Source organism: Dipteris shenzhenensis, chromosome 14 (genome assembly GCF_047967505.1).
Source record: "Dipteris shenzhenensis isolate YYH24624 ecotype China chromosome 14, Dip_SZ_1.0, whole genome shotgun sequence".
NCBI classification, from domain to species: domain Eukaryota; kingdom Viridiplantae; phylum Streptophyta; class Polypodiopsida; order Gleicheniales; family Dipteridaceae; genus Dipteris; species Dipteris shenzhenensis.
This window is the reverse complement of record NC_141609.1, coordinates 9,988,165-10,006,169: the sequence shown is the minus strand read 5'-3', so window position 1 is coordinate 10,006,169 and position 18,005 is coordinate 9,988,165. Positions and strand designations below refer to the sequence as shown.

The 18,005-nt window shown below is 43.7% G+C and overlaps 1 protein-coding gene across 5 annotated transcripts in view; it reads left to right on the top strand.

Annotated features, from left to right (window-relative positions):
• Positions 1-2,154: 2,154 nt before the first annotated feature.
• The window catches only part of LOC147894173 (uncharacterized protein At3g49140-like), a 49,231-nt gene continuing 33,380 nt past the window's right edge, over positions 2,155-18,005 (top strand). For all 5 annotated transcript variants that reach the window (XR_015542099.1, XR_015542098.1, XR_015542097.1 and 2 more), the window contains exons 1-2: positions 2,155-2,355; positions 2,613-2,757. Coding sequence is in view for 2 of the 5 variants with exons in the window: in XM_087384717.1 (XP_087240843.1) it covers positions 2,262-2,355; positions 2,613-2,757 (239 nt within the window). In the remaining 3 variants the exon portion in view is untranslated. The remainder of the gene's footprint in view (positions 2,356-2,612; positions 2,758-18,005) is intronic.

Sequence of the window (18,005 nt, the reverse complement as noted above, 5' to 3'; positions counted from 1 at the left end):
TTATAGGATTTGTATCTATAAATACATGATGCATGAGCATATTTGTGTGTGTATAATTTATATCTTTGTTCTTGCGCGTGTACATGATTTTTAGCATTACTTTGATCTAATTGAAATATTAATGACATTGATACTATATCACAACACATGTTAAGAATATAGATGATTTTTTACACCTTTTTAACAAAACCACAAGAAACATAACACTATCTCCTTTATAGGATAGATTGTCTCGTAGCTTACCTACTTGGACCTCATTGAGCCTCTAGATCCAACGGAGAAGAAAAAAGAATTATAAACAACTTTACATTACTGGATCACTTGGTAAGTAGTTTTCATTGAGGCTCTAGCCTTGGGGCAACAACAGAAGGATTTTTGACTTTTTATAGCATGAAGGAGCTACATCTAACCTTTTCTTAGGGTAGAGAATAGGTCTTCCAAGGAAGTGGAGCAAGCACAAGCACTCTCGTAGCAAGCGCAACTCATCAAACCATGACACAAGGAAGGGCAACTTGCACATTTGCATACCATTGATGCGTACATATATATTGGCCACATTACGGCCAAGCCATAGGACATCCATCCACTATGAGAGGCATGTAAGAGGTCCTTGGAGAGTGCTTCATGCATGCAATTATTGTTTAACTCTAAAGGCTCATGTACTGAGTTTGCCAAGACTCAACTTCATCACACATATTGCACTGAACTCCCATGCTTCCCACCCCACAACTATGTGTCTCCTTGCAATTGTTCTATCGCATTGTGATTATAGATATTGGGTGAATGTTGCATGTGAAAGAGCACTTGTATAGATTCTGCATTTCCACTTTTTAATATCTATGACTGCATCTTTTGCTACTACAACAAGTGCTCAATGCATTTTTTAGCGACTACTAAAAGCGCTTGATGTTTTCTTTTAGTTCTTCTATTCTTTAGCTACTACTACAAGTACTCAATGCATTGCTTTAGTTCTTTTATTGTTTTCCTGTACTCACATGCCTTTAAACCTTGGCAAACCATGTGTGGTTCTTTGCACTCCAATCATGCTCTTATGCCTCCTCTTTTTAAGCTTCTCTACCTCTCTACATTCCTGTTGTACAACTCCAAGGATTGCTCCTTCTTTTTCTCTACTAGTTTAGGTAGCTCTAGGACTAATGCCCCAACATGTGCACCCCAATCTTCATAATCTAAGCAAATAGGTGTGTATTGTACTACAATGCCTCTTTTAGGCTCCTCAATATCCACTACTCAACCTATTCTATGTACAAGACTTCTACCTCTATGAATTTAAGGTGTTTTACTGGTACTTTTACCATACATTTGCAAAGCACTTGTACCTCTACGAATTCAAGGTGTGTACTTGTACCTACCATATCTTTGTAGAAGATACCTCTATGAATTAAACATATTCTATTTGCACCTACCATATCTTTGTAGAGCCGTTAGATTGGAAGGATTTCTATTAGGAAGGTGGAAAGAGCTCTTTCCCTAGGGTTGATTAGGATGGTCACAATCTAGTAACAAAAAGAGAAGGGGAAAAGTTAGGAAGATGAAAAGAGCTCTCTCCCTAGGTTATTTGTCATCAACCAAAATGGTAATAACGGTGCTACATAGTTTGTGAAGTTCTATGTGACATCGAGGCAAACTGAAGCTGCATGCTAGTACATGTTGCATGTCACTCATCTTACAATTTAGATGTGTAGCCCAGGCTTAAGAGCTAGAAAATAGCTCGATTACAAGAAGGCTTGACATATATGTTGGCCCATAACTCGTGTAATTATATTTGCATTGAAGTAGTTCACGATTCAAATCATTGGAAGGTGAAGTGCACTTAAGTAGTCCATAGTTTGTGCTGTTATCTGAAGGGTTGAGGTGCGTGAGAGAGGAGAGCATTGAGACGTGAGGTTGTGTGCACATGTGTCTATTAAGGCCGGGAAGAGAGGCGAAGGGTGACACATCCTCATTCTGTTAGGGATGAGGTGGGGAGGGGGGAGGAGGGACAAGTGGAATGGGGATAAAGAGAGCGCCAATAGAAAAGGGCTTGGCATAAGAAAGAAAGAAAGAAAGGAAAAGAAGGGGCAAGTAAAGGAGGAGTGATATTTTGGAAGAGGATATTCTGTGAGGTGCGCATAGAAGTAGAACGGCCTTAAGGGGACAAAGGAGTGGAGATAACGTGGAAGAGGGGAACGTTCATTTTAACGGCCGTCAACGTCCATCGCGGATGACCATCTTCACAGAAGATGATAGATAGGTAGATATCTATGGCGCTTGCAAACCCATTTCACATGGTCTCTCTCCACCTCCATCCCTTCTCCTTCGTCCCGGCCATGGCAGCCTCGCCTCCCCTCCTCTCAGGTTTGCTCCAAATCCCTCCTCCTCCTCCCTCCTCCTCCTCCTCCTCACATCGCAATCTTTGCATTGCTCTATCCTTCTTCACCAAATCCTTCCTTTTCCACCCTGCCCCTTTTCCCTGCTGCGCATTAGCCTTCCCCTCCGCACAATGCTCTCCGCAGGATTGGAAAAATTGCGCCTTGTGGCTTACGGAACCCCGTCCCTAATTGCAGTGAGTAAGCTTGCTTGCGAGTATAACCACTCTTCTGTTGTTGTTTCAGGATCCAGAACCAGCTTCCTTAACCAGCGGGACGAGTTGGAGAGCATACCCCCGGTATGCCCAGCTGGGTTGGGGAGCGAGTCCCGCAGGACTATCCGGGTTGTCTGTCGATTAATTAGGAGTAACAGGATCTCTGGCACCACCAGGTGTGTCCCTCGGCTTCTCTTTGGTCTATGGGCGTTACTACTCTTTCTTTCAAATGGCTGCTACACTCTCTTCATACCCTTTAATTGCTAGCCAACGCATTTAAAATGGCATGCTAGTGCCCTGCTTTATCCAAAAAACGACCACCTGTAGTCATTTCACACCGAGGTTTTGGTGGCTGGCCGCTGAATGAATTTAGTTCTTATAATAGATCTGTTTTACAACTGCTCAGTCGACGTGGTTGTACGTTTCTCTTCAGGTTTTGTGTAATAGATTCAATTTACAATCAATTAAGAGATGATGCCTGACAATAAATTTGTACTGAATTAGAATTTCATACATCTGGACGCTATGGCATCCCATACACCAAGGTTAACACCACTTCTCAGATGTGTGGTTGTCCAGCTGAGCCAAATCCTTACGCCTCATATCATAACCGTTTGATAGCAAGCTATGCTCGTGTGCTACATGCTTTTTAACCGCAGGCCCTGTTTTTTCCTTATGTTAGTCAGCCTTCTCTAGTTTGGTATTCCACCTACCCCACTTTGCAGACATCTGCAAGGTGCAACTCTCACAAACTCTTTCTCTTCACCAAAGGTCAACTTGGATTTGCATTGTTTTCTTCTTTCCCTCTAGAAGGTCAAGGTATTTCAAGAAATGGTTAGCCTTTGTCATGGCTGCCGGAGCCTCTGACAGAAACTCAGTACAAAGTCCTTCGTATAAATTGGTGCTCATGTGAGTGTGTGTATGTGGATATGTGTACGTGTGCAAGAGCCCACCTTTCGGGGCTGATGACTTCGTTGGGGATGTTATAGTAGCTAGTCCCTGCTAGATGCGATGGAGTTCACAGTTGTTAACCGTGCAGGTGGCTTTCATGAGGTTAAAACTGTACAGTTTGTTTTGTTTTGAAAGGATGAGATTTGGCATGTTCTTGGACACACGCATGTGTGTGTGTGTGTAGAGAGAGAGAGAGAGAGAGAGAGAGAGAGAGAGAGAGAGAGAGAGAGAGAGAGATCGTAAACTGAAAAGATGAAGAACTGACACCACGTTGTACAGGGAGAACATATTACATATGCTGAAAAGTACAATGCTGCTGTACATACACCTGCAGAGCACTGCCAAATGGCCAAGGGAAATCCAGGGCTGTAGGAATGACCAGGGCTGCAGGCTGCTGTGCTGCTATGGCCTGTTCTTCTAAGTACTGACACTGTGTCGCCCCCTGCCCTTCTATAGGCCCATAGTGGGCTCCAGTAGGCTGGTGACCTGCTGCTGTTGTGACACTTGTGGGGCTGCAACGGGGCACCTGGGAAGCCCAAGTTGGGGTTCAAATGGGCTTGCAAAAATGGCTTGGCTCGGAACTCTGATCGATGGGCTGCACTGTTGTGATCAGGAAACTGAGAAATACGCATTGATGCACGTGGGATCTCAATCCGACTCCCGAATCGTGGGTCTATCCTAGAGTCCCATAAGTGCTCCAGATGCTTCCTATCATGCTGCTCTAGTCTACTGGCCTCTTTAGTCCCAACAATAAGGCCCACAATGCTGGGCCATATGATACTATCATGGTAGATGCATGGCTAATTACCAATGTATAGAGAGGAGATAGCATGTCCACAAGCATATGTAGCATGGATGCATGTGACATCACCTTCTACTGAAGTCTGAAGTAGGGAAGATGCAAAGCCTCCTTGTAAAGAGGTGAGCAAGTCAGGATAGTTGTCGAAGAAAGACTTATACATCCCAACTGCTTGAGAAGCAGCGTGATGCTTGAACTTCGTGGAGTATTCTAGCTGTAGATGAAAAGGAATCATTGAAGATGGCTTGGACTGAGGGATGACAAACGTCCTATTGATGCTGCTGATAACACATGAGAATATCAATGCTAGCTGATTGTAGACTTCTGTCTGTCCATCTGACTCCAGGTGAAAGGAGCTGCATAACTGCAGCTGCTTACCAAAGTTCTCGGACAATGCCCGCTAGAACTAACTAGTAACTTTGAATCCTTGTCAGATACAATGCTGCGAGGCAACCTATAAATAGGATACCAATGCTTAATGAATAAGCGGGCTGCGTCTGATCTGACATTTTTTCCTTGCATGGAATCAACATGCAGAATTTATTGAACCAATCTACTATGGTCCAGCATGTATCATTTTGCTGATGCTTGCTTTTGGGGAGCTTCACCACAAAGCCCATGGACATCTGCTCAAAAGGCTCTTGAGGTATGCAGCATGGATTCTTCCTTTGTGGCTTGGTCTTGGAAAAATCTCTATTGCATTGTTTTCTGGTCTGCTGGGTGGCAAAATCAGAGGTAAGCCCAAGATTAGAAAAATACTATCAAATTCTTTCAATAAGGTTACATTTTGTGGATTGAGTGGAGCTGGATTGGCTTTTTGATTGGCATAAATGAAATACTCCTGTGAGCCTTAATAGATCTCCCTTTTGAGTTAAATGACTGAAATGAGAGGGTTATGTGGAACGTGGATAGTCCTGGACTGTCCACCTGGAAGCATGATCTATAAAACATTGTTGTCATATTCTTCTTGGGCTTGCAAACTGAGAGTGACCAACCAGAATCTCTTGTGAAGGATCCACTATCTTCTCTATGAAAGCTCCACCAAGTTCTAATGCACAGGTCGGACTATGTGACAGCCTAGCTCCCTTAACTACCTGTGGTGAGACAATGCCCTTAAGTTCGAAAACTTCTTATTACTGATTTGGGCAAAATACATAAAAAACTCCACTATCTTTGACTCCCTCTTCTGCTTAGAATCTTCCAATTCCTCAATACTACCAACATGGTCCGGGCGAGAGTAGCTAGTGTCATAATTGCCCGGGCTTGAACCATTACCTCCCTTGTTGTTGTCATGCTGCCACCACCACCTCCCTGGTCCGGAGATGATGAATCTTGCTTGGCGGAACGGTCCTGTTGTGCAGGCCCTTAGCCATCAGCTCAAAATTCTGAGCCAATGTGAATACTTGATCATATGAATTTGATTGATAGCCATGAACGTACCACTGGATGTGGGGCTGAGCCATGAAGGAAATGGACCAACCTGCCAGCTGTTCAAACCCAATTCACCTCTGCTTGCTTCACCACACAATTCCAGCAGAAAGGAAACTATGGTATGTCGCCACAACCTTAGCTATGATGCCAATATAACAAGCACTGTGACTCATACTTACATATCACACACTAGCACATATATCTTTGCGGATGTTGAAAAAATAAAGAACTCACACTACCGTGCACAGGGAGAATGCCTAAACTACTACGTTATTACATATTGCTGAAAAGAACAATGTTGCTGCACATACTCGTGTAGAGCATTGCAAGATGGCCAAGGGAACTTCAGGGCTGCAGGTCGCTGTGCTGCTATGGGCTGATCTGCTGAGTGCTGATGCTATTCCAAGTGTGGGTAGGACTGAACGAGCCAATAGGCTCCCCCCTTGCCCTTTTATAGGCTCATAGAGGGCTCAGGCAGGCTGGCCGACCAGCCAACCAAACTGTGGTATGTCGCCACAACCTTAGCTATGATACCCATATAACAAGCACTGTGACTCATACTTACATATCACACACTAGCACGTATATCTTTGCGGATGTTGAAAAAATAAAGAACTCACACTACCGTGCACAGGGAGAATGCCTAAACTACTACTTTATTACATATTGCTGAAAAGAACAATGTTGCTGCACATACTCGTGTAGAGCATTGCATGATGGCCAAGGGAACTTCAGGGCTGCAGGTCGCTGTGCTGCCATGGGCTGATCTGCTGAGTGCTGATGCTGTTCCAAGGGTGGGTAGGACTGAATGAGCCAATAGGCTCCCCCCTTGCCCTTTTATAGGCCCATAGAGGGCTCAGGCAGGCTGGCCGACCAGCCAACCGAACTGTTGCTGTTGTGGCAGCCTGTGGGGCTGACACGTGGCATGTGAGAACCTAGCCAGGGACCAAATGGGGCCATGAAAATATCTCCTGGATCCAAACTTGGATTGATGAAGCGATTGCGCTGTTTGAACGTGAGATTGAGAGCTACGGATTGATGTGAACCGAATCTCGATCTAACTCCTGGATTCAGGTTCTGTCCTAGAGGATCTTATGCGTGGGTAATGACGAGATTTCCTATCAATCTTAATTTGTAACATTGGATATTGTGTGGTGTGTGTGTTTGTCTTTGTGTCTTTCTGCTTGTCTCTCTTTTATACACACATGCACATGTGCGTGGCGCACATACAGAAACACCCCCAACCAAATAAAGTGATGTCTGGCCCAGGGATTCAACTTTAAGACAGAGTCCTCAAAACTAGGAGACAATCCCACAAAACATCCCATAGGGGTTGAGCTAGCAGTAGTACAGTTGGTGAACTATGGCATGACATTGAAAGGGCACAATCCTGATGAGATTCTGTGATGAATCAGAAACTGATGAGATTCTGTGATGAATCAGAATCAGGATATTCAATAGGAAAACGTTTAGACTTCACAAGCAGTTGTAGCTTGAATGAAGAGATTTTGGACTACCTTTTGATTAGCCTTCTCCTTTAGTGCTAGCCTTCGTCATGGCTGAGTCTGCCCTTCACCTCCGGAGTGCCAACAGAAACTCAGTACGAAGACTTTGTATAAATGGATGCTCAAGTATGTGTGGGTGTGTGGATTTGTATGTGTGAGAGCATATTTTTATACTATGGTCTACACCCACTGTTGGGCACTGATGACATCAGTGGGGATGTCATAGTAGCTAGTCCCTGCTATGCATGATGGAGTTTATGGTTTTTAACCTTGTGAGTGACTATCATGAGATTGAAACTGCACTATGTTGTGTTTTTAGAGGATGAGTTTGGGAATGTTCCTGGATTCATCTAGGTATATTATAGGATGTTGAATCTTGCCTACACAACCCTCAGATGAGAGTAGGCAAGCCCTAATCAAATTTTAAGTTTACTCAGAGGATCGTAGACGGAACTTCTTAATTTACCTTGTATGGTAATTGTACAGTTTTATACGGATACCAGATTACAGATAGTACTATTGACATTTTATTTTCTTATATGACTACCATTTTTGCAATTGGATGGGTATTTTGCCACTGTGGAGGGAAAAAGGTGTTTTTATCAAATTTGTCCACAAAGTATAACTATTTTGCCACCAAAGCAAAGGTATATTTATCAAATTTGTCCACATAAAGTATAACTATTTTGCTTCCAATGCTTATTGGTATTTTGGATCTTATGCATCTGTTTCTAAAACAATCCTTTCCATGTTAATTTTGGAAGTGACTTGAAACCGATAAAATCAAAGGGCAGTAAAACTAATAAGTAACCAGTCAACACTGTTACATCAACAATTCAGTAAAAGTATTACCAGCAGACTAGGAGCTAGAGTGCCCCTGCACCAAGACAAAGAAACAAATTGGCCCCAAACCTTGGCACCCCATTCGGTATTTCTTTAAATAAGTGAGAGAGACAAAATTCCAGGCTACATAAAGGATACATAAAGAGACTCCGCGGGTCTTTAGAAACCCAGTATAGCTGCTTATGCTTGGGCACTGATGACGACATAAGTGTTGCTTTGCTTTCTAAGTATGTCTTCCTTTTGTTTTTCCTAAAAGTTTTTGTTTAGCTCTTTTTTCTTCTCTTTCATATTCTCTTTTATTTTCTCTTTTATTTTCTCTGTAGATTTTTGATCTTTAGAACAACAAGAACTTTAAATTTGTATGATTGAACTTATTCTAGTCTTACAAAGGTATATACATAAAGGATACATTCCTTCTTACATCTTGGGCATTCCACATCCCATTGGGCATCCACATACCCTGCATAGCCTTTACTGTTCACTACTCTCACCACTCCGGGCAGTAGATCTCAATCTCTAATCCAGGAAGCTTTCACACAGCCCGGAACTGTCACTATTAACCACACTTGGCCACACAGTTCCCCATAGTTGTCAACAGTGCCCAAAGAGCCATCCATCCATCTTCTCAATGCAGAGAAGGAAAGCATACATAAGCTTTCTCAATTGTCTAGGACTGCCGTGCCCAATAGCCTCTCACACTATGGGTCACACATATCTTGATACATCAACTTGTTTCCCATAAGAGAACTAGCATCACAACACCGCAAAGACTATGGCAATCACATCTTTACTATCCCTCTTGGGGTTCCAGGGATACTTTCCATCTCACGCTTGGATTCCCGTGTACTGACGATGAGTCATCTTCCTAGCAACCACTGCCTACATGTGACATATCTCCTAGAGAAACCAAATACATATTTCCATACGGAACATGTTACCTGCCAAAGCCTGCAATATGATACGCAATGAATTCAATCATACTTGCATTCAATGCATCTTCCTCCTCTTAGTAGGCATTAGTAACCCAAGCAATAACCCTGTTGGGTTCTGCTCTCACACCCCAATGACCGTAGGCATCCATCTCTGTCCATACACCTGCATGAGACTTTGAGTTGTTACTTTGAGTTGTTACTAGCAGCCCATACGGGATCACTCAACTCCCCTCACTGCCACGGGTGTCAACAGACTCACTGAAATACCTAAGCAATAGGTGAGCGCATATCTGATCAGCCCACAACCTCGGAAGTGAGAATCTGAACTGTAAGCATCCAATGTAGACCTCCTTGCCAACTAGGCTTCTCCAAAACACTTTACTCAGCATAGGACTATTCCCAGCAACCAATACTTCGTTACACAATCCCCCACAGCTGCTTCAAGTACCCTCAGAACCTCTTATCAACTCAAGGCATAGATACAAAGGATGCCCATATCAACTACAGCCCACAAACAAGCCAAGGTACCTAGCATGCCCACTTGCTCTTCACAGAAACTCATAGTCAACTACTTGTGACTAGGCTAGTGACTAGGCCAGCTCCCAACGTACCCACATGAGCAAGCTTTTGTGATCAACCTACGTGAATATGCAGCCCTTTCCTCATCCATACGTCAAACCCATCACAGCTTGAACACAATCTGGTAAATGGCCGTACACACCGTACCATGGCTATATAGCTGGCAAGCAGTCCCTCCGTATAGCCTGTACGATCTTAGCCAACCCCTTCCATATGACCGCAATTAATTTCAATGTACAGACTGTCGTACAGTCAGTACGGCTCTGCCCGTACAGCGCCAAACACCATTAGCTCAGCCTTTGAATCCCGTATTGTGGCCGTACTACGAGCGCTTGAGCTTTTACCCCATGAATCATCTCGTGTATAATCACCCATCTCCCGTCGGCACCTCTTGCCTTATGTGATTGTTTCTTCTAGGTGATTGCCAAGGCAACCTTGCCAAATGCATCTGGGCATGGGAATGCCACGTGGCATTCCCGCCTTCAATTGCCCCTTGCCCCCTAGTGGGACCTTTTTAAGACCCAACCAATGACCAACTTTGGATTTTAAGGTTCTTTGACCCCTCTTGTGCCCAAGCCTCTCAAAATTACCCCCAAGGCACAAAAGCTAGGGGTTCTAGCACATCAAGCAACCCTTGACCTCCCTCCTTGTTTTCCTAGTGTCCTGTCTACATGCAAGCCAACATGCATGCGCCAGAAATCACGCCCTCGTGACATGAATTCTAAGAAAAGGTTTGAATAATTTAAATTTACAATGTGTTTTGCTTAGGAAGACTGTACTCTGTATTCGATAATTTTGTTGAGTTTAAGAAGTAATTGTGCCATGCTTTAAGATAGCATGTAACAATCTAGTTTTGCGACTATCGAGGTTTATTCCCTTTATGGATATTTCGGCCATTTATTTGTCTGCCAACTGTCTCTATAGAATGAACACCTTTGACATCTCAGACTAATATTGGCTCGAATAAGCTATGGTGTGAATGGGTATATGTTCATATGGATATGCTTTGCTGCATGTAAAAGAATGGATTCGTGTATGGTCTACCCAAATCCACTCATCACCACGTATTTGTTCTTCTTGCAGGATGGGCAAGCAAGTAGGGCAGCCATTCCCAAAGAACCTACATTCAGGGCAAATGGCATTCTTGTCTATTCAATTAAACACTAAGATGATCAAGAAGATAATCCATCGCCCCTCATTCTATTTCGTCAGTATATTTTGTAGTTGTTGTGTAGGGAGAAGAAGAAGAAGAGGCCCTATATGCCTAGATGAGAAATGAAAAAGGTGTGACTACAATTGCCTTTATAGGAGTAAATGGCTATACAATGAGAACCCTTTATTGGTCATCCTAGGACTGAGGTTATGAATAATATCCGCCAATGAATGGCATACCCGGTAGATCGAGTACCATGAAAGATCAAAATGTAGAACAATTGCATAATATGCTTCAGGAGCAGGGAGAATAAGAAGAAAATGAAGAAGAATAGACCCTACATGCCTAGATGAGAAATGAAAAGGTGTGACTCTAGAACTCTCTTGAGCTACAAAATTGATAGAATTGAGTTGATAAGAATTCTTCTCTTCTATCTATCCCCTTTGTTTTTAATTTCTTTTCATTTTCATTTTCCACCATTGACAGCCATTCTTCAAATTTGTCAAATACCTCAAATTTCTTCTTAGGAAGTATACCCAGATCTTTCTACTCAAAGTCATCTATGAAGGTCAGAAAATACACGGCACCTCCAAGTTTTGGTGTGGTGATATAATTACAAATATTTGAGTGAAGTAGTTGGAGAATTGCTGGCAGATATTTTTCATAACTTTAGTCTTAGGATGCACAATTGTCACGGGGACGTGATAAGTGATGTAAAGTTTAATGTAACTCAACAGCTTAACCGTCGTTAAGTCTAGTAATAGTTTGGCTATGAGGGACTGGTTAGAGGAAGTGCAGACTTCCTAGAAGTCCCTAGGGACAATTTCTAAGTGCACCCACTAGGTCCAAGGAATAGGCATTTAAGAAGGGTTACAAAGTTGGGCCCAAGGACAACCAACGGTGTCCTTGGTATGGTGGTTAGGACTTTAATGAGGGGCCAAGTGGCTTGCATGCAAATGCATGTGCTTCCCCCAACCTACCATCTCTCTCCCTCACCCTCCTGGAGCATCCTCAGTCTGTAGAAGCTCTTGAAGCTGATTTCGTTGCATGTTCTTGTTCTCCTTGCCAGCATTTGCTACTCCTGCACATGCTTCTTTCTAATATAGCTCCCAGTTTTGATCATGCACGTAGGTCGAGGAAATCCTTACAGTGTAGGGATTATAGGCACATTTTTCGAGGCCCTTTTCACTTATGTACGGCTGCCGTACAAACTATATGGACAGTCCGTACAGCTGTATGGACTCTTGATTTGCTGAATGGACTGTTGGCGTGACTCCCGAGGAGCATTTATTCCTGTACGATCCTTGTACCCCTGTTGTATGGTTTTTGGGCTCGTGTTTCGAGGCATGCACACACCTCGAGGGGTTTTTGGCACGCATTTGGAGCTCGCACGCTTCTAGAGGTAGACTTTCGGGAACAGATCTCGAGGCAGACACTTAGGGGCAGGTTTGTGGACCATAGCCTCTCTAGCTCTTTTCTTACCTTCCTTCTGCCTTCTCTCTATTCTTTCGCTCTTCTCACGGAAGCTGGAAGACTCCTGGACCTTGCTTGGAGCCTAGCCAGGGGATAGGCGCGAGGACTAAGCTTGCTCCTCTGCCACGGACAGCAGGTATTTGGTCATTGTCTTCCTTTTGATTGTTTTTTCTTATTTTGAAGTTATTTGTAGTGTATTTCTTGTGTTTGGAGTCCTTCTTGGTCCCCACAGGCATAAGCAAGCACTCATAAGTAAAGGTTGTGCCTATGGAAAGGCCAGAGGGCTAGTGTGATGCATGTGAAAGCCTTGAGACTGTTTTGAGCAGAGTTTGCTAGTGGTTTGGATGCTTGGATGCCTTTCAATTGGGCTAGGTCGAAAGTGGACGTCTAAGATTGCCTTGCCAGTTGCATTCTAGTGGTGCACTGTGGAACAGATGCCCGTAAGATAGTCAGGATTTGCAGAGAGGAACAGTACAGGGGTGAGCCCCTAGTGTAAAGCATTTCCATTCAGAAGCATTTCCTTTCACGGTTTCCCAATGCTTCTTGCCAGGTGTTGCCATGTATCTACTGACAACTCCCACTGCAAAGGCAATATCTGGACGTGTAGCCACCATTGCAAACATGAGACTGCCAACCACGGATGCATAAGGAATCTTGGCCATTTCAGCCCTTTCATCATCTGACTGTGGGCTGTCTTTCTCACTGAGTTTCACATATGGAGGCAATGGAGTACTAAGAATCTTGCCTCCCTCCATATTGAAACACTGCAAAACCTTGCCAATGTATTCCTTCTGAGACAAATAGAGCAATTTCTTATTTCTGTCTCGTATAATACGCATCCCTAAGATGTGATTTGCGTCACCAAGATCCTTCATATCAAAGGTCTTACGCAGTCCTATCTTCAATGCATCAATCTCATACCGAGATTTGCCCGCAATAAGCATGTCATCAACATAAATGATGAGCAAAATAAGGCTACCATCCTTTGCTTTCTTGGTATAGAGACAGTGATCAACATCACTTCTCGTAAACCCCTGAGATTGCATGAAAGTATGGAATTTGAAGCACCACTCCCTTGGAGCCTGCTTCAACCCATATAAGCTCTTTTTCAGCTTGCATACCAACTTTTCCCAGCAACCTTCATAATCTAAGCAAATATCCACTACTCAACCTATTGCTTCCGAGCAACCTTCATAATCTAGAAGCCGTATCTCAGCAAATAAAAAATCAGCAAAGGAAATTAAAAGAGCTTATAAAATCTGTCCTCTACTGGAGAGAACTTGCAGCCAATATATATTCCAACTTTGAATGCATAAACAGTACCAAAACTGTAATTAATTTCCTGCACCAATATAACTCCAAAACTGAGTGAAATATGCCTGCAAAACTGAGTGCACTTCACTCAAATTTCTGTCCCAACTTGTGACTGGGGTAGAGGCATCCAAAAAACTCAGAGAAACTGTCCCAAAGGACAGTAAAAGGTCATAATAACTGCAGCAAACAATATTACTGTTTTGTCAACACAAAAGCATCCAAATTGGCATCCAAGACACTATTCCAGTGTAACAAAAGTTGCTGAGCACTTGTGCACCAAAAGCCCCAATTTCTGAGGTCAAAAGTCAAACTTTGACTACCATAAATGTGCACAATCCAAGCATAAAGCAAATCAGCACCAATTTGCAACAGTGTCAATGCATTCAAGTACTCGAAGCATTACTTCACAAATGCATAACCTCTGGCATCACCCTTGAGGAATATTCTTGGAATGTTCTGATTTTTCAGAGATTCCCTCTTCCAATGAGTCCCAATCTGAAAATTTCTTGCCCCAATGTGCAAGATTAAGCCTTCCAATGTATAAAATTGCAAAAGCCCCAAATTTTCTCTGCCTTATCCACTGCCACGTGTCAATTTCTGACAGGCTGAACCCTAAAAGTGATGATAACTCAACACTCTGGCGACAGAATCTGACCAAACTTGGCAGGCTTCCCCTACAGGGCTGGGCGACTTGATTTGTAGCAAAAAACAGGAAAGAAAACCCCAAAAGGATAGGCGAAATTCTTCTCCTGTGTGGCTGGAAACTGTCGACCAAGAGAAATTAGTTCCAAACTGATGAAATCCAGCTCCAACGATGTCGCCCTACTGCAGGAGGTGTAGCAACACTGAATGCTACCTCTGGAAAGTGTCCTTGACCACTTTCTTACTGTTTTACACTTGCTGGAGCCCAAAAAATCAGTCGAAAAATGCTGAAAACATCTCACCCAAAAGATGTCTCCAGCTGGGAGCAAGAGAATAGAAGAGATTCTCGTGATGAAACTCCATGGAACAGCTGGGGGCAGCAAGGGAGAGTGGCTGGACTGCGTGGGCAGCAAGAACAAGTGACTTCCCGTGATGGAAAGGTCACAGGGTGCGAGGGGAGGCTAGGGACCAAGAAGGAGCAAGCGGGTTGGGAGGCTTTGATACCAATTGATGGGAGCAAGGAGCGGAAGCAAGAAGAAAAAGAAGGGATAAGGGTGGAGAGAGCAAAAGAGAGAGCACAAGTTTTGTGGGAAGCAAAAGTCTCGAATGACTTCCCTTATTGCCTTTTTTATATAAAGAAGAGGATAAGGTATGACGTGGCACAGTGACATGGCAGTACCACTTATACAAGGGATAGCACATTGTGCCTTTATCCCCAATAGTGTATTGTAAGATCATTTACACCGGTTCAAGCATTAGCTTAGTATATTTCTTACTCCATCCCAAAAGGGGGTAGCAAAATGCAAGAATAGATCCATAATGAAGATGGTGAGGTTAATGCCGGATGGCAAAGGACTTCCCAAACGTTGTCGGGCACAAGCAGTTCATACTATAGTGTACCTACTCCAGTGGTAGTTTCACAAGGGCAGTAAAAGGAAAGACTCCTACTTAGGTGAAAAAGCCATCTTTCAATTTTGGGTTTAAGTGCTGTGTGCATGCCCTAGATGAATGGAGGACAAAGCTTGACTTGAAAAGTCAAGAGTGTATCTTCTGAGTGTACACTGTGAAGTTGGGGACACGGCTCTACGATCCAATCACCAAGAAAATAGTAGTCAGCAGAGACGGGAGGAAAAACTAGCACAGGCAGTAGGTACCACGAATTCGAGAGCCACCATGGTCCACAAAAAGACACCTTCACAAAGGAGCCAGGGGAGAACCAGTCAAAGATAGTTACTATTCTCAGAAGTTCACCAGACCAAAGGAATAGTCCAAAGTGTGGATATTTCGGGGGTTTGTTGGAGGCCAATGCTCCACCCTCTGCAATCCTTCACCATACCTTAGCTAGTGGTTCTTGCTCATCTGTAAGGGCCCCATTTAAAGAGAAGTCACGAGCATGATAGCATGATGATGATGCATACAGCCTCATGCACACCTGACATGCTGATGTGGAACAAGGGCCACATGTGCTGTGCGACTGTTAGTGAGGCAGCCTAAGAGGCATGTGGACATGGCAAAACAACCATACGGGCGATTGGCTGATTATATGACAGCAGCCACATGTAAAGCCCACAACCACATGGCATGGTTAGCAGCTGATGTGGCATCAGCCACGTGACAGGTTGGCCTCATGGTCGGCATTAGATCGGCCTGGTGAGCCACTTGATCGCCCTATTTGTATTCAGTTGGCCCTACCTGGGTCAGCCAAGGTTAGCATTTGTGCGGGCTGTATAAGTGAGAGTTGCAATCTCATTCTCCACAGGGTACAAGTGCCTCTTCACTCCCTTAAAGAGTGTAAGAGCACCAGACAGTGTGGATCCAAGCACGTTGGTCCTCCCACTTCGCGTCTCAAGAGTTGTGGAAGGCTACCGGCACGCAAGAGTTGTACCTGTGGTCGAGCTTCAGTTTCGGTCTGTTTGGGCTGTGTATATTCTCTGTATGTTTAGATCTACATTGTGTTCTATCTCTCTCTTGTGTGAACTATTTTTGGTTAAAGACTGCCTCCACTGATTTGCAGTGCATGCATGGTGAAATTTCTCACTTTGATGGTGATAATAGATGCGGCACAGTTATATATATGGATGTATTTAGTAATGATAAATGGGCCCATACATGGATATCCATCTTAGCCTATCTAAATGTGATGTAAAGGTAGAGAGACACTGTTTCGAGTCCTTTGATCATGATGAAAGACGTTTGCTGACGGTGGTTATGGTGGATAAGGTTGCAATTCACAATTGTTTGAGATTGTGTGATCTCAAGAGTACTTAAGCTCTTTTGTTCAAATCACTTTGGAGATGGGACTGTCCTTGAATTGGTGAATCTGTATCCTGTGCATGGAACTAAGAAGGTCCACCTCCAGTGATTGAGTCAGTAGCCAGTGTTCTGTCAACAGACCGTGGATCGTCAGATATGAAATTGATTTTTTTCCCCTTGGTCTGGGTATGACCTTAGATCGTTCACTCTTTCCAAAACTATTGGGGGTCTGGGTGTGCAGTGGGGACCCTCAGACCTTGAGACAATGGGCAGTGCTTATTGTTGAATGTGCATAGTCAGGATTCTGATCATCATATTGGATGCCAATCTTAAAGTGAATGTAAATGCATGGGATTTAACTTCAGACCTGGATCAGAACTGGACAGTCTGGCTTCTTGTGCCCTAGCGACGGCCGTCGATTTTGGCACTGGCTTGGGATGTAGCCCTTTTCTCCTTAGGGATGGCTTCTTGTTGGGCTTGGAACTGTGGGTTGTGACACTGTTGCTGTTAGCCTTGCATGCATTAGCTTCAACAAGGCCAAAGAAATTGTAGTTTCAAAGTGTTTGGAATGTGGACTTAGAGAGGACTGGTCCCATGGAATTTCTGCTGCATTCTTCTGCATGTGTGTGTGTTGTTGTTGCTCCCACGTAGGTCGCCTTGCCTGGCAGGTGCACTACAGGAGCGTGACACTGCTGCTCTCAGCGTTGCATGAATTAGCTTCGATATGGCCAAAGAAATTGTAGTTTCAAAGTGATTGGAATCTGGACTTAGAAAGGACTGGTCCCTATGGAATTTATGCTGCATTCTTCTGCATATGTGTGTGTCGTTGCTCATGCTTAGTTCGCCTGGCCTCGCAGGTGCACTATAGGAGCAATCATTGCCCATTTTTGGGCAAAGAACTGCCTGAATTTATACATCCAAGGTTTAGGCCTGTGTCACCAAGCTGTAAATACTCCAAAGTCAAAGTTCAAGTTGACCATCTATTGATCATAATTATTGAGTTCTTTATTTATTTAATTATGTTTAAAGAGTTATATTTATTTGGTCAAAGTATTGACTTCGGGCAAAGATACTTAACCCCGGTTAAGTATACCTAACCCCAGTTAGGAAGATATGGCTTCGGCCAAGATGGTTAACGACGATTAACTAAGAAATTAAAGCGTTGACTTCGGTTAGAGAGTGTTGACTTCGGTCAACAAGACTTGGCTTAGCTTTAGTTAACCAAGATGCGCCAACCTCGGTTGGAGAGACTTGGCCATAATTAAGGTGCTTTGACTGATGGTCAAGCTCCTTAATTACGACCAAGAGGGTTGACCTCGGTGGACCAAGCAATTTGTTCTATGTTATGTGCACATGTTTTCTTGGGGGGGATGCCCACAGTGACTAGGATTAGTCCTCAGATCATTATTTGCATGCAAAGCATGCAAAGTGCTAACCTTTAATGGGTGCCATCGTTGTGCGCTTTAGTTTATTATGGCAGGTACCAAGCGGGGTTGAAAACCCAAGTGCTATGGAGCTCTACGCTCAGATAGGAGATGTTCGTGTGACC